This window comes from Xylocopa sonorina, chromosome 5 (assembly GCF_050948175.1).
Source record: "Xylocopa sonorina isolate GNS202 chromosome 5, iyXylSono1_principal, whole genome shotgun sequence".
Lineage (NCBI taxonomy): Eukaryota > Metazoa > Arthropoda > Insecta > Hymenoptera > Apidae > Xylocopa > Xylocopa sonorina.
The window spans coordinates 12,903,600-12,921,195 of record NC_135197.1 but is presented as its reverse complement, the minus strand read 5'-3'; the positions used below and the strand labels follow the sequence as shown (position 1 = coordinate 12,921,195).

At 51.2% G+C, this 17,596-nt stretch overlaps 1 protein-coding gene across 1 annotated transcript in view; it reads right to left on the bottom strand.

Moving 5' to 3' along the window:
* The window catches only part of Ft (cadherin-related tumor suppressor fat), a 67,480-nt gene that overhangs the window by 14,698 nt on the left and 35,186 nt on the right, over positions 1–17,596 (bottom strand). Inside the window, 3 exon segments of the mRNA XM_076895871.1 lie at positions 890–1,126; positions 4,112–4,267; positions 4,319–4,474. Of these exon segments, the coding sequence (XP_076751986.1) occupies positions 890–1,126; positions 4,112–4,267; positions 4,319–4,474 (549 nt within the window).

Genomic DNA, 17,596 nt, shown 5'->3' with positions numbered 1-17,596 from the left:
TAGGAATACGGTAATGGAAATGTTGCAATCGCTACATGGGAATTTTTCTAGGCAGCAATCAATTTAGTATTGGACATTAGCGTCAGATTAATTTCAATATACAGGTGGTAAAATAAACACGATGGGGTGTAATCGCTAGCGGTGTCTGCAGCCACCGCGCGCGGCAGAGCAGCACTTTGATCGGTTAAAAGCGGAAATCGTCGCGATCACGCTGTTGGACGAAATGAACGTGTACGCTGTTGATCTTGGTGTAACTATGGCTTGTCTCCGAAGCGTAGCCATCGCGGACTGCCATTTGAAACGTCTGTTGATCGATCTGTCGGACTGTTAGCGCTAAACCCTAAATTCTAGCGTAGCCTCCTAGTCGAAAGCTAATATAATAGGTGCGTTCGAGGCTGAACGCAGAGGCGTGTTCATGGTTATAATCGTTGCCTCGGGGCAGCGTATGCGTTTCGCTCTATCTGGATCCCTCGCGTCGACGTATCCCGTGTCGATCGAAGCGTATCGCAACGATTCTATCCTTCCAATGTCCGACACAGAACCCCTTGCGTTCGTATGTAACCGCGTCCGTCTTGCATCGTGAGAATCCCATTGAGAAAAATGCTCGTTACGAACTGAAGAGCAACGTTTCATCCCCCGAATTGTACAGATTCACCCATCCTTTATCCGATCTCTGACAAGGCTAATTGTAACCACGTTCTTGGATCGAAAGTGACTCTGACGACACCGTTCGGGACACCGATTTACGAATAATAGACGCGCATCTTGACATTCCCTGGACGAACGTGAAAGCGACGCGGCTCTATGAATGGCCCTCTGAAAATCCTTTTACACGCTTTCTAAATGCCGTTACCGGGTACGATCGACGGCGTCGATCGTTAACGCGTACCTGTTCGTAGTCGAGGCTGGCCGTCAACGTGAACACCCCGGTGCTAGGGTTCAGGGAGAAGACGTCGTTGGCCCAGTCGGAGATGAGGGTGTAGCTGAGCTGGCTGTTGGCTCCGTCCGCGTCCGCGTCCGTCGCGACGACCTGTCCTATTCGACTTCCTCTGGGCATGTTCTCCGGTACGTCGAACGAGTACGCGGTGCTCTGGAACGTCGGGGCGTTGTCGTTCGTGTCGGTCACCTGAAAATGGAACAAGCCCTATGATTCATTTTTCCCGTTCGTTAATAGAGAAAGAAAGAGAGAGAGAGTCTGTATTCTGAATTCGAAAGACCGTTCGCTTTCACGATTTTACGCTCGTCTTTGGTTCGACGACAGCCGTAATAACGATCCCTAATCTGGAATTCTTCGTAGAGGAACTCCGTCACGAATTCTCCTTTCAGAGTGTTCCACGGGACATTTTTACGGAAACCCGTCGACGCGTTTAGAATGACAATCGAGCTGATTGTTCCTTTTCAAATTAATTCCATTTCGACATCGGTATGTAGCGTTCGTTGCGAGACCAGCGTAACCTCGCTCGTCCACCGGTGACGGCGGTGTAATCTCTAGCTGAAATGGTTCTTCGAGGTTCCTCGTCTTCAGTTCGGATCCCCGCACCATTGACAGTTTATTGCTCCTGCTCGAGAAATAAGGTATCGGTATTGTTATCATCTCGGTGGATCGTTCGATAATCATCGATCAATGGCTAGGCGGAGGCTCGGATGGGCCCGGGTGGAGCGATGAATTTTCAGCCTCTTAAAAAGTGTTTCTTTTGTAGCATTCGGTCTGAAGGGTACGTACGCGAAGGGACGCGACGGAATAATCGATGTTATTCTTGATCATACGCGATTCATCCTTTTCGAGGGGCTGCCGGCCGCTGGCTCGTGGGGAGCGGAAAGGTAACGGGTCAGGATAAACAATTCAGAATCGGAGCTAACGCTTCCTGTTCTCTTTCGATTGTACTCGACGTCGCTCCTGAATAAACATATTTCAATCAAAGCTCGGGACAACCGGTTGCGCTTGCGGGGCTCCGCGCTTCACCTTCGAACCACCGCGCCGCTCCGCGCTTCGAGGAAAGTTTTCTGTTGTTTTTGCGGCCGTCGACGCAACCTCGGGGATACAGAATCCCTGGGAGGAATTCGAGGAATGTTTTTCCAAAAGAAACTTTATACGGGGGAAGAAGATTCGTCGAATAGCGCGGCGTGATCGAGGCGGGAAATGTTGGCTCAGCGTCTGGGTAGATGGATCCGAGTAAACATTCGGTTGTGAACAACGATGGAGAACGAGGCGCGAGCTGGTGCAACCCGGTGTCGCGGCATCGAGCGAGCCAGATACGTAGGATCGAATTAGATCAGCGTTCTTCGGCTTGTTCTACTGCGAGGAAAAAAGAGAGAGAGAGAAAAAAAAAGGAGATAGAAGAATCAGAAGACGAAGGGAGTCGGATCGAAGGAAGAATTTCTGGTGGACGGTTCGGATTTTTCGCGTGGATAAGTCGCCTATCGAAGTAGGACGGCAGGAGGGATCGTCTCGGAAGTCGGAGCGCGTCCGGTGAATAGGTTTCCAGCGTCGAGAGGGATCGACACGCGGTGGCGGTATAAAAGAATAAATCGGAGGTGGGCACGGTTTGATTAAGGAGGGTTCGGAGACGTTTGCAAAAAGTGACGGTTGCCCCGAGACGCGGTGGATGACGAGGAGAGAACCGAAAGCAGAGTAGAGGCCCCACGATGACCAACTGGATGGAGGAGAAGAGTGGTAGAGTACGATGATGAAGAAGAAGACGAAGAAGAAGAAGAAGAAGAAGAAGAAGAGGAAGGCAAAGTCGAGATGACGACAGTGGGGAAGGAGAACGAAGGACGAAAAGGGAGGAAGCGAAAGAGTAGGAAGAGGAAGATCGAGGAGGAGCGGGAGCGGGAGATTCTTGACGGGGCGGAGAGAGGAGGAGGAGGAGGAGGTCGGAGAAGAGAAACTCTTCTAAGGTCGACTGAGGCGAGGAGGAGGGAGGATATAAGGGGCCAGAAGGGGCAGATTCCGCAACTGTCGGCAGCGGGCCTCTTTCATGGAGCCCCAAAGAGCCGAGCTATGATCGGGACTGGCATTCCTTTTGCCTTTAAGAGACCCGGATAGAATAGCGGACGGCGGGCAGCCGAGGACCTTAAAAGAATTCCAGCCATTACACGTCATAAGGATAATTTTTGCGATTGTCTCCGAAGGATCCTCTGGCTGGTCCCTGCTTCTACCTTCACCACCACCACCACCACCACCACCACCACCTCCTCCTCCTCCTCCTCCTCCTCCTCTTTCTCTACCTCCTCCTCCGCCTCCTCATCTCACTCCTCCTCTCTACTACCAGCGCACCGTGGCTTCCACCTTCGTTAAACGACCGGCCGCCCTTCTTCGCGTTTTTTATCGCCGCGAATCGTTTCGGTTAGCCAGCGTAATGAATTATAAGGCGGAACGCAGGGAAACCGCGTGATTCGACGGTACTCGCTTTAAGCTTAATACTCGAGAAATTAAGTCCTTGCCCAGAGTGTTACGTAACCTTGTCCTTTTTCTTCTTTTTCTCTATTCCCTCCATGCTAATCGATGACTCGGACGTTCGAGATCGGTCGATGCTTCTTCTTTCAGTCGCGAAAAAAAAGATGGGGATTTAGGATACCGTCGATCAGAGTAGTCTCTGCCCATGGAAACGTCGTCGCGAACGTTAGACGCGTCCATCTCGTTGGTATCAATTTATCAGAAATGTTGATCGACTCCGTAATAATCAATAGTGGTGGTATAACGGGACGGTGGGTCGTAATGTTCATGGTAACAGTAGCATCCCCGTATAATTACGAGATAATCAGCGTGCAACGGGACTCGACGGAGAGTTCCACCACGATACGTGTCTCCCTCTCATCTTCTATTTTTTCCACGAGTTTCACGTGACCGTTGGTACCGTCAGCAATAATTGGAAGCAGGCAAGCGTGATAAGGGTAAAAGAACCTTCTTTCTCCGGAGTTTTCCTGGGCGTCGAGGATCCGCGAGGGCCCTTATCGCGATCGTATCGTACCCGATTGTTAATCAGGCGAAACGGCACCGAAATGAGTAATTGCATCGAAAAAATCGGGCAAAGCGTTCTAATTAGAAGCACGATCGGCGGATAAAAAATTATGCCGAGTCAACGGCATGATGTATGGAAAGGAAACGTACCTGAATGGTTAACGCGATGTCGGTGTGTTGCAATCCATCATCGGCACGAACTTTCAGGATGTATCTCTCTCTGGTCTCCCTGTCGAGGGCTTCAGCGAGTGTCAGTTGTCCCGTGGTCGGATGGAGCCTGAACTGACACTCGGTTTCATTTTGTAGCTCGTCCTGGCCGCTCGAGTCACCGTTGCCGTGGCTCCGTTGGTTCGGCACCAAGGTGTAAGTCAGGGTCCCGATCGTGTCCGGATCGTACGCTTTCAGCACCGTGACAACGGTGTTCGGGGGCGCCTCCTCGGAGATTTTGAACTTCCAGCTGCCGGTGGCCCAGCTCGGTGCCACGTCATTCTTGTCTAGAACCGTCACGCGAACCTGCAATTAAAAATCGTAGTCAGATCCGAAAAATTGCTCGTAATTACACGTCGTATTCAATCGATGGGTTATAGGAGAGAGAGAGAGAGAGAGAGAGGATCGCACGATTCTCTCAACTGACCGTTGGCCACGGCGAGTAGTAAGTAATTGCCGGTGTAGGAGGCGGGATCGCGAAACTTGCTATTTTTCTGGAACGCACGGGATTATTTGATCGATAGAAAAGTCTCCGGACGATCGGACGCGTACCGGTGAGCGTAAACGATAAATCGAGGTCCTTGCAGGGAGTTGGAGGGGGTCATCTGTCTGGGAGTTTTGTCAGCCGCCAGGATATAATTATGTGCAATCAATATAAATCTACGGTCCGTTGTTGCGGCGAAGTCACGGTATGCATGCGAAGAATCGTGAGAAAGTTAGTTTTTCGATCCGACTTGTGCATGTCTCATTTCATTAAATTCTCAGTCACGTCAGCGGTCAAGGTTTATGTGACTACCAGAAGCCAGTGTATCGAAACGACGTCCGAGGGAACAACGACGGTCGGTATACTATTGGTGGAGCATCGCGCCTAGCGATGGCAACATCTTCCACGATCGACGAACCGTCGCTACCGCGATCGTCCACTGAAATTTATATCGGACTAACGCCGTACGAAACTTGATATTCCACATAGACGCGGTCGAATCGCGCACGGCATAGAGACGATCCATCGCCGAAAATAATCTCCCTGGTCGCCCTTTTCCCGAATTCGAATTTGTTCCTCGGTCCACGTGGCGACGTGTAAACCCCGAAAAGGGGGCTAGAACACGGGGCGGGCACCGTCCACCTCTATTCCATTCATTCGGCTCACGGCTCGTTTCCTCATAACCGACACGATCTCACGACGTCGAAGAATACTAAATATGGAAGGCATGTAGGTGATCTTCGGGCTTACGTAATCCCCGTTGGAACGCATCGATCTTCCTAGTAATTAGTCGGAGTTCGGCCGTCATTGACAAAGTGCGTGCCATCGATTATTACCCTCGGATGCTTAGGCGTGCCACGTATCTCTCGGGTTATGACGAAACAATAGTCGTCGGTTCACTCTCTGGCTCTCGCGAGAGTTCGAACGTACGATTTCGGCGTGACACGTGTATGAATAAATTTGACTTTTTAATTATTTCCCGATGCCGGAACTGGCTGCTCGGTGGCTCCTTTAAGTAGCTCGAACACGAATACAATTAATCGTTACCAGTGTCGAGCAGCCTGTTCGCTGGCTCCGTTTACGTATCGCGAGGCCCAGAATTCGAAAATCGCGCGACGCCAAGTCTTTCCCAGCGAAAGTAGCTTATCTGGTGTTCGAAGGAATTTTTGGTGGAACCGAAGGACTCCGGAACACGGAACAAATTAACCGCGCGCTAGAGGCTTGTACTTGGATGGACAGTTTCTAATGGTTCCCCTATTTCACGCGGATACGCAGGAACTCGAAGGCGCTAGATTTATGCGAAATCCGCGCGGCTAAGGCTATCGGTGACAACAGACATCTCTAGGAAGCCACGGCGTATCGTTAATTGCGTTTCCAGTAATCGACAGCATAAACCAAACGACCTGCGCCCGTCCCGAGGCATAGTTCGCGCGATCGATGGGATAGCTTATCCTGTAACGCCGGCGAACCCGGTAGCGTTTCGATAACGTCGCCGTCAGCAAAAATTTCACGTTAAATTCATCCTTATTTATACTCTTTCGAATTCCTTGCCCGTTTCACCCGAACATTCCTATCTAAGATATTCGATCGTGATCGCCGATTTAGAAACAACGATCGAGCCTTCCGAGGCTTCTCGATCAAGTTTATTTATTCGCGCGATGCACACACACACACGCGCGCGCGCACGCGTATAATTATACCGACAGGAAAGTGAAAAGCCCCGAAAGGGGCCCGGGATTTTCTATCGACGAATCGTGAGTTTCGCGGGAAGAATGTCCACCGTGGTACCGGTCGCGTCATCGTCACGATCGGTGAACAAGGAGACGGGGGAACCGGCAACAATAAGCAGACAAATCAGTGCGGTCATATAGCTGTCTCGGATAGAATATTCCCTCTTCTTTGCTGGTCGCGGCCGTGAGGAGAGAGGAGCGAGGTATATGGGCGGTAAGAAACGCCCGGAGAGCATTCGGAGTGCAAGGAAAGATGGTATCTGCGTCAGCGCGGTCGGGGATCAGCGGATCGGATCGAGTCGCTCAGCGGGGGTTTCTTTGGGTCATGCACGAAGTGAGTCCCATTCTTCTGTTTCCCCCTTCGCCCTGCTCTGCCCCACGCCCCCTCTCCTTTCTCCTTCCTCCTCCACCTCCTCCTCCTCCTCCTCCTCTTCGCCTTCTTCTTCTACTTCTTCTTCTTCTTCCTCTCCTTTCTCTTCTTCTCCTTTTCTAGTTCTTTCCCTCTTTCTTTCACAGCCTCGCCTCCGCTGTCCCTTTTTCTCTTTCTCCCCCTTTATTCTCCCTCACACGCTTCTGTCTTTTCTCAGGCTCGTACTCTCTACCTCGCTCCGGTCTTCCACCGTCTTTCCTTGTTCAGCTCCGAGTCGATACCACGGACGCGCAGCCACCACACCGCCCCGCAACCCCATCCTCCGCCTCCACCTCGTTGTCTCTTTTACCGAACGGGGTCCTATGGGTTCTCTATGAGGGGTCGAACCACTGACATCGGCCGATTAATAACGTATCTTCGTGGGGGCCCCCATAGACCACGACGACGACCGATCGAACGAGCCAACGAGGACGACGAGCACGGGGACGAAACTAGAGTTCAAGCCCACGGAATTCCGTCTGTATCCACCGAGGACGATAAAATATATATCTACTAATAATTCCCCCTCTGGCTGGCCGCTCTTTTTTTCATTCTTTCCTCCCTTTTTTTTCCTCTCCCCGTCTCGATTCTTCTCCGACGAGATAGAGATATTTAGTAAATAGAGGTGCATTAGCTCGATCGTTTGCGTTCGCTCTTCTATTTTTAGCAAACGAGATTCGAGTCCCTGCGCGTCGCGTCTGATAGCTTTCGCGTCTGGCTTTGCTTTTGTCACGGTTGCCGTTTTTTCGCGACAGCCGACTCTTTCATTTCTTTCGTTCTTTTTTTTTCCAGACAAATTTCAAAGTCGTAACAGCTTTTACGCGAAGAACGGGAGAAGGCGCGTTAAACCACAGAAGAAGAGGAGGAGGAGGAAGCAGAAGAAGAAGCAGAAGAAGAAGAAGAAGAAGAAGAAACGAAGGTGGATGAGGTGGAGAAGAGTCTGTTCTGTGTTGCGTACGGCTGTTCGTGGCTGTTTAGCGATGGATGTCCCTATACGTGGCGCGCGAACCACGGAGACTCTTCTGTCGGGTTAATAACGCTCCCTCGAATGGATTCCCATAGGGTACGGCGGAGTTAAAGGGTACGCTGTAATTCCGTCTAGCCGGCTGGAGACAATAAGATATATATCTACGGTTCTTACGACTAATAGCTTTGTTTTCTGTCGGAGTGCCACGACACCGAACGGGTCCGTCCGTGGACGAGCCCCGGGTTCGCCGTAGATATGTCTACGTCAAACCGCAGCCTCGCCGATGAATACTTGCGCTTACGTTCGAGTTAAGTTGTCTTTCGATCATTTATAACTTTCTGTCGCATCGAATGCAAACGCGCCCCCTTGTAGGGCACGCGGTGCCGTATGAAATATGGCGGGAAAATAATCCGAAAAAACCCACGCCCGGTCTCTCCCTCTCTCTCTCTCTCTCTTTCTCTCCTTCTCTCACCGCCTCTGTTTCTCTTTCCCTCTCGACCGCTTTTTCTCGCGGCCGGTAAGCAGACGAGTAAACATAAATTAACGAGTGACGTTTCATAAATAATCGAACGAGCAAGGGAGTATATCTCGAGCGACGGAATTCACCGATCGTAGTTATTCGCTCGTTTAAAGAATTCGTCAGAATTCCAGCGTGCGAGACGCGCGACAGCTTTCGTCGACCATTTTCGACGAGATCGAGCGACAGTTAACGGTAATCGACAGACGAAATAACCGGCGGCAATTTCGATAAAACCCGACGGAAGCAACCGCGCTTAAGTCTGTCCCCGTCCTTGATCTTGCGCCGTTAATGCGTGACGCGCACCGAGGATCCCCGCTCGTAATTTTCCGCGGGTGAAATTAAGCGTACGGAGGTGGCAGGGCCACGAGCGTAATAAAATACAACGATCATCGGCGAACAACAACGTAACGCGTATTAATGAGCATTCTTTATGCACGGACGGCTCCAGATCGCGGCAGCTCCTCTTATGTAACCGTACCGCGTAACCAGTTATACGCCTCGTCCGCGTTGTAAGTATGTATCTTTATTACGAGTGATATGTTAGTTAAAGCGTGAGAGCGGGCGCGGGCGCGGGCGCGGGGTTTTCGCATACTGCGAGCCGATCCTCCCGGGAATTCTACGCGAAACCCGTAGCGTAGCTGTACATACGTGTACGTACACGTATAAGATTCGAGATATATCGAGTTACCTATACGATTAACTCGTGAACGGTCACGTTAAATTCTACGCGGACGCTCCTGATAAATATACTAATTTATGCGGGAACGGGCGAGCATAGTAAACATGTTAAATTAGGAAATTCAAGTAGCCCAACCGGTGCTTGTCCCCGTGTATCGGTTTAACGGGGTCGAGCGGCCGGTTCAACATCGATAAGTCGATCGACCGCTTGCCCGTATACTTTTACCCCCTTTACCACCAGTCCCTCTTCCCTTTATCGTATCCAGCTCAAAACGAACGGCACGGAAGTCGTCCGATTTTTCCTCGTTTCCGCCGGTTGCGAGGAACGCGCGGCGGTCGCGTGTAAATCGTTCGTTCAAGCACGGAAGCTCTTATCGATGGAGAACGAGGAAGCAATAGTTACTAACCGAGTTACGAAGGAACAGAGAAGCCGACCGTGTGCGATGAACTGGTATCAGAGAGAGAGAGAGAGAGAGTGGAAAACTCGAGGAGGATAATACGAAAGGGAAAATGAGAGGCATCGCGAGGGATGAATCGGTGGTAGCCGATGCATGTATGGATAACGTGGTTCTAGGCGACGATCGACAGCCAGGGAACAGTTTTTCCGGATAACGAGCGGATCGTTTACCGTATGGAAATTGGATTCGATCGATCGTAAAAATGTCCGGCAGGATTCGCGTCACGTTACCCTCTCTCCACGATCGCGGAGGGTCTCTCTCGTAGAAGAGGGGACGGTGCACCTTGCCGTGGCGTGCGCATATGGGATCCTGTGACGAGCCGCTTTTTTCCCCCGAATCGAGGATGCAATTAAAAGGAAAAAGGAGAAGACGAAGCGCCCCGCGTAGGAGAGAGGGGTGTAGGAGAAAGGGGAGAGAGAATAAAAAATGAGACCGGCGCATCGAACACCAGCGGGGCGAGCGAAGCCATCCAAGTTTCCACTGCGGTCACTGGGCTCTCTGCGACAGGCTCGCTTTGTTTTTCTACCCCGTCGTTACTCCCCTACGAGAAGAGAGGCCTCTCTCTTTCTCCCGTAACCTGGACTTTCGCCCGATGGGCCAACGAGACCGGCGAGGGATATTGAATTTATACCGGGAGATGCGGCCCCGTGTGAGATGGGCATGGGTCGACCGCAGCTTGCGGGTTTAAGTGTCCGTTACAAGAGGAGTATGTCACGGAAAATGGCGGGCGATGGAAATCGACGGTTCGCTCTTTTCCATCAGTCTATGGTATTCACCGGTATCGAAGAGTTTCTGGAAATTTGAACGTCGCTCCGTACTATATAGCGAGCTGTATCGGTCGCCAAAGGGTTAACCACGGATAACATTCGAAGATATCCCCTTCCTCGATTTCTCTCGGCATTGTGCAGCTGCATGAGTCAGAGCCGCTAAAAAAATTGTTTAGCGGCAATTATTGGAGAATCGCATTTACCTGTTCTTTTGAGTATCGCGTACGTACCGTTAGGTTCATTAAATAGCGTGTAGGTATACCATGTTTCGGATTTTCTTGCCTCGCGCACGGGTGCATCTATCGATCCTATCACTCCCAAGAGATAAGCCTCGAGATAAATTAGCGTAATATAGATGTTTAATGTATACACCGTTAAGCAGAGTCTGTCCGCCTCCGTTCGTTTAACTCGCGGAGTATCGAAGGGTAAAAGGCTTGATATTGTCGTGTTAACCCTCGCCTCTTTGAGAAATGTCCGACATACGCAGCGAATCTTAATTTAGCGACGATTCTTTCTCTCTTTTTTCTATCCGTGTATCCTTTCGTTGAGGGTGGTACGAAGCGAAGAGCGTGAGGGGGAGAGAGAAACGTCGGTTAGGCAGATGTTCTTTGTGCAAGATCCGTCAGAGAGTCGTGATGGATCATCCTTTTCAAAATCCTTCGGCCGATTCTTATTTTTTATTTCGTACCTTCGCGGAATTCGTTAAAATTATATTACAATACCGCTCAAACGAAGAGTAATGAATACGATTGCCCCGTAGCGATAAATGCGCGTCACGACGATCGAGAGTTAAAAGAGAATTAAAGAGAACGAAGCGTGGAAGGGTGAAGCAAGAAAGGTTCCCACCCGCTAGAAAATAGCGAAAAGATGCTGTTGCTCCTTCGTCGATTCGGTAGTTACCGATAATAGGTCCGCTGTAATTGCCCCGTCACTCGTTATTCCAGAACAATCGGAAAAGGGATGACACGGAAGCGGAGGACGAGGTCGAGGGAAGAAACGAAGGAGCAGGATTAGAAGAGGAGGAGGCACTGTGCTCGTGCGGCGAAGATGGAGGGAGATGAGGAGGACGGTGGCACGGCGATGAGAACGGTGAAGAAAAGGTGGTGCAAGGTAAGTGGTGTGACGTGCGTGGAAGTAGAATAACGAGAGAAAAAGAGTTAAGGGGGAAAGAGATGACGAGGTGGGGATTGTCTGCCGAAGGAACCTCTAACAACCTATGATCACGTTATTAATTGAAAGAGGACCGCCGATGCTACCGGTTACGCCACCGACTTTACGTGCCGTCTTATGGCCATGCGGCACCGGGCACGAGGCTCATTTTTTAACGGAAACATTCTCGTCGATACATAAAATCCCGACGAATTGCCAGGCCCCTGTAAAACTTCCGCGAGTCGAGATAACCGTGCCTGGTAACAACGACGTGTCATTCCGCCTCCGGTGGCGTTGCCACTTGGCTTTAATCCTTCCGAGAACCATCAGGTCCCGCGCGTATGCGACGCTCCGTAAACTACCGCTGAACACTATTAACGCTAATCGTCCGTCTTTCGAATTTTACCGCGAACAAAAAGAAAATAATTAATTCGTTATAAAACCGAGTGAAAATAAGAGAAAAAAAGAACAAGGGAAAGCACGCCGTCGTCTCCTATTACGTTAGATTACACGCGGGTATATAATATCGTGGTCGAAAGGGTTAATTTGTCCGGTTCATGCTAATGATAATGTCAAGCAAAAGCTGGCCCATTAACGAGTGGTATTAGAGTGGCATCTAGTCGGACGGGTGATTTTTCCATGGAACTTGAACGAGACTAGAAATTTTGCTGTATCCTGGAATCGGTTAGATCGGTATCGGGATACAGTATATCAGACCGTAAGGCATTCCACGGGAATTCCGATACCGCGTCTCGCAATCGACGCTCGACCGACATTTTCCATGAGGCGGTTCGCTTTCGAATACTCCTCTCCTACGGTCGATTTATTTTAATCGTTGCCGACCGCGCGACAACGCCGGGGATACCGCACGATTCCGCGCGGTTTACCTCTTAATCCGGCCGCGAATGCCAGACCCCGTGGCTCGCCTCAGCTCGATCGGCTCAATTTCCCCGATTTCGTCGTCGTTCCTCCGCATCGTCCTCCTCGTTCTCCTCGTCGTCGTTTGTCGGTAGATGAAAGATCACCAATAAATCGCGTCGTAGAAGGCTAAGGGGGACGGACGAGCGTACCGATCGCGAGAACGGAACGGCTTCTTCTTCTGCCGGGTGGCCTCTCGACGATATCGAGCTTCCACGGAGAGAAAGTCGCGTCAATTATACGGATACGTGGCTTATGGCGGTACGTGTCTCCCTCCCGTATATGCACTTTACTTAAACGTGGGATATGACGCGCGCCTCGTCCCCAGCCAACGGAAGAAAGGAACCGAAAGAAAGGGTTGCTGCGCACGGGTTCCCTTTTATTTTCCACCCTTCGTTTCGTTTCCTCTCTTGATTGGTCATTTCCACCCTGTCTCTCTCCCTCTCGCCCTTCACCGTCTCTTTCTCCGCTCGCACACACCTCTCCTCCTCCTCCTCCTCTCCCTGGGGTCCCTTTATCATTCTCCTCCCCTCTCTCACCCCATCCTCCTTTCTTTCTCGCGGGCTCTTTCTGTCGCGCGCGCGAACCTGCCCTCCCCGCTTGTCGCCGAGAGAGGAGTAAGAAAGAGGCGAGGCGAGAGGGCGACGGCGGAGAGAATAAAAAAGAACGCGCCGGTCGAACAACTCTTGCACGACAGTCACGAGTGTAGGTACGTATGCGTATATGAGCGTGCAGGCGCGTAGAACACGTTCCTCTACCCAGAGGGGAAAGGGTAGTAGTAGTTATCGGAAAAATGCCTGGTATGCGAGCTGTCACTTTTTCGTTTGGTCACCGATACTTTTTTCGAGTCCGTTTTGAGTACGCGACCCGGTGGGGATCGTTGCTCCGGCTACCATTCGATCGACCACCGTTTCGTCGACAGTCACCAAAACCTCTCGCTAAAATCGACGATCATTTTCGCGCGATTTTTATTCCACGCGATTACTGGTATCGGTATCTAATAATATAAACCCTTGGCAGCTCGCGTTAAACCCGCGTACCAGCAATGAGTCACGTCGAACGCGCGATAAACGCTCGCGGCGGATGTTTTAAGGCACCGTTTAAAAGTCGAGGGGCCCTCGTCTCGCGCGATTTTCCAAGGGTCCGAGGGGAGCGTGAAACTCCGCGTCGGCCCGTCGCGACTGCATTGTTCTCGTCGTCTAATAAGTCTCGCCGCGGGACGATCGGTCCGTGGCCGTTGCCGTGCCGTTTCGCGGCTACGCCCTTGTAATACGTACAGGCACGAACGTACGTATCGGGCCGCGCGCCGGTACCTACGTTTCTCGCATTCGGCCCCGGAGGCTGTGGGCTGCGCGATAATGCACCGACATGCACATTCCTCGATTTTCTGCGTCTCCAATAACGTGGGTAGCCACAGCCTTATATTTGCGCCCGCGACCCGCCACGTGTCCCTCTGCGACCCTCTCTGCTCGAGAGACCATTTGCCGATCGCGTGGCCCGGTACCCGTTCGTTCCGTTACCGCCACCGCGATTTACGGCTCCGCCATTTTTTCACCCCCTTTTCCAGCCGTTCGTTTCGTTTCGCGGAACTCTTATTACTCCCTCGAAGTCATACGCAAGGTTTTATCTCTCTGCGAATCGAGAGTGTCGAGACAATTCTGATCGTTCTCGCGATTGCTGCCTCCGCGAACTACAGGACCTCTCGTTGCGATACGGCATGACGATTTTTCGTAGCCAGTGGTTGGAAAACGGGACCGAAGCGACCGTAGACTGTCGCGAAATTTTCGCGACGAATTCCCTGTTTCGCACAGTACCACGAAGAAAGTAGTAGGAGTGGTCGTTCGGCGACAAACCGTTGTGAAACAGCCTGTGGTTACAACCACCAACGCGACTGGGAACCCGGTGTACGCGTTTGGCAAATTGTTCAGCGATTACGCGATACTTTGATCGAGCTCGCGTGTCCCTCGCCCCGGACGTATTATCTACTGGACCGTTTTATCATTGCGTATATCGAAAACCTTGACCATAAAGCTACGAATCGGCGGGGCGAATGGCAACGCGTCGAATAGGGGCGCGCCGTGGCGGAGTCGAAAGTCCTCCGCGTTACGCTCGGTTTCGATATGCATATTAACGGGCATAAATTGTTCGAAAAGGTTAATTGGAATTCCGGGAAATCCGCGGGATTATTCGTTGCGCGTTATCGAGCCGCGATATCGCGTGCGTATTGCGGCCGGTTGTCTGCCATTTCGATTGCGCAACCCTGCGCTATTAACCACCTCTCCCCGTAGCCGATCTCGCGTTGCGTCAATCGGCACGCGCGATAATCCCGGAATTTCGTTCCGTTTCTGCGAGCTATATTTAGAACCGCATGTACGCGCTGGAATAGACGCTGGTTTCCATGCTCTGCTCCCATTATTCCGTTTCCCTTCGTTGCGGTCGAGCCGTGGATATCTAAGTGCATCGAGCCGAGGAATAAATCGGGTTGCTTTCGCGATTAGATAATGAGTCCGACCCCTCTCGTGTTTCGACGATATTTTATTTTCCTAGCGATTGTCACCGAGCGAATTCGAGAACGATCGAGCGTGCATTTTATTCGCGATCGCTCGAAAATTTGCTAATTTCCTCCGAGTCGTGCCTACGGTCCGCTCCGTCCTCTATCATTAGGTTTCCACGTGCAACGCGCCACGACGACCGCCGACTCGATCGCTGGCCGAACAATTAGAAAAATTGCCTCCGCTTGCGACACGTTGCACGATCTCTCTGTAATTATGCCTGGTTATATTCGGAGGGTATTTCCATTCGGATGAGTTCCGACGATGCTTCAATAATCGTCCTATTGCGCAAACCTTGGAGCTGGGATCTCCTCGGCAAAGGGATCTAACGAGAAACTATTCGAAAAGATGGAATAAGAACAATAGACGATGCGCGGAATATTAGATAAGAATGAATTGCCTTTGAATTCGTTACGAAATTGTTGAACGATCCGCGATTGAGTCTCGAGTAGGAGCGAATCCTTAGCGAGTCGAACCTCCTCCCAAGGATGTCGAGAGGCGAGCCAGAAGAAAGTCGAAGAGCGAAAGGCGCGTATCAAAGAATTGTTCGAATTCGTTAAAGCAAACGTCGCAAGGGTTGCTCGGATGCGGGCACGCTGATCAAGCCTCTCGGAAGTTCCTTGCGATCGATCGGCTCCTCGACTATCCGATCCTAATCTTGTTCGGATCGCGCGTGAGGCAGAACCTGACAGTTAAGAGGAGAGGAAGGGAAAAAAATAGAAGTTATCTCTACGACTCAATTAGCGTCCGGTTGACGGCATCTAAAGTTTCCACGGAACAAGCATAAGAAAAACACGAGAAGGACTCGCGGTGGAAGGAACCGGTGAAAGGCCCAAGAAAGCTGCGCCACGGCCTGCTTAGAGCCCGAGTCAAAATCCTGTCCCGAATTTCCAAACACCGCCGGCCGTCTGTTCCCTTTGGTAGTTGCTAACTGCATATATCTGTTAATTGAAACGACTCCTCTCTTTTCACAAAAACCGTGAGAGATATCGATGCTAAACTTTTAATCGCGTGTTACTCGTCACCGGTTACACGAATTAGCGTGCCGGTTCTCTGCCGCGGACCGCCTCGTTCATTAGCGGGAACAACTTTTTATTGAAAACCGACAGAGAAAAAAAGCTTGCATCCTCGGCTACGAACAACGTCTCTTAAATAATAGGAACGTGTAAACGCGATTAAGGCGACTCGAAACATTTGTACGATTCTCAGTTTCATCTTGAAACCATCAACCGTTACGAATTTCCTCGACTGACTAAAAATGAACCGCAAAGTCCAAGATTGAACGAACGTTCGAGTTATTGCTTCTAAGTCCCACTGGAAGGGGTAGCTTTTTAGGCTACACGCGGGTGAACGCGATTCCCATAGAGTTCCAAACTCATCCCCAGATTGTTTCTCATTCTTGGCGATTCCAGAAAAGTAAAACGGCGGCGAAGAAGATGGACGAACGAGCGTAAAGTAAGAGAAAGGCGGCGAGAAAAAGGGAGAGAGGAAGAGACAAAAGGGAGGACGAGTTGGTAGAGTTCGGTCGAGGGACGCGAGACGAGGACGCCGCTTGGAGAAGGTGGAGAGGAGGCAGAGGACAAGGATGTAAATCATAATATGTAAATCCGTGTGATTTCGTTTGACTCCGGCTGGCTCGGATGACCGGCGCTTCGAACTGATGGCCACTTGGCGAGAAACTCGAAAAGGCATTCCGAGACTCTTGCGCCTCTTTCGGTTCGTCGCGCGTTCCTTTTTCAACTCGCCTCCTTCCTTCCTTCCTTCCACCGTACGCGGTGTCTGCCCTGTCTTTCGTCGATTTTCTTTGCCCGCCGTTGCTGCCGGTGCTGTCGCGCGTCGTAGAGACGTCGCCCGCGTCGATGGTTCTCGTGAAACCTCGAAAAACGCCGTCGAGGAAACGGTGAGAGGCGTCGTAAATAACCCCCGCACGGGCTTCTCCTCGTGGTCTCCCTTATACGGGGTGGCGGTTGCGGTCTGCAGTCGAATCGAGGCGAAAAACGAACGGAGAACTGTACGAGATCGCGTTCGAGAACTTGATAAATCCACGAGTATCCGATCTCTCAACGGCGAAAGCGTGAACGTAATTACTCCGATCTTCGATCGTGGTCTTATTTCAGGGTTCGTCGAGTTTGAAATTTCGTCGAACACCGTGTACCTCTCTGTACCCGCGTCTCGTCCATCGTTTCGCGTGTTCCACCCGTCTTTCTTCATCCTCCGCTCGCTCAGCCGGAGGGACTGCTCGCAGCTCGTGTCCGAGGATTTTCGTTTCGGTGGCCTGGCTCGTTTATTGCGTGTCCCGGTAATTATCATAGAGCCGGTTACCGGCAACGATCGACGCGTTCGTTTCTATACGGTTCTTAGATACCGTAGATGCGTTATCTCACGATTAGGATACGTCTACCGGCGTTCCTCTCCCGTCAGGGGCAGTCGATAGGCTGGCTAGCATTATAAATAATTTCCTGGAACCGATTACCCGAAGATAGGAGGGCTCTCTCTGTTCGCGGTGTTGTAGCGCGAGGCGGAATGGAGGATTCCGTTTAAAGAAAACCGTGGCCCCGGCTTTTTATCCACGGATGAGTTAATATAAATCAACCGGCGGAGGGAAAACGTGCCGCTGGGAAGTACGCGAAGGATTGCGATTTTCTTCCCGCGATAATGCCTGGGTTATCCGCGTTCGATCGAAAATTATCGACCACGCTGCTCTTCGATTATCTCGAGCGATCTACGCGGGTCTCGTTTCGTTTCTTCGGTACAGTTCTCGGGGATTTATGCGAAATTTTCGTGGTCGCGCGAAAC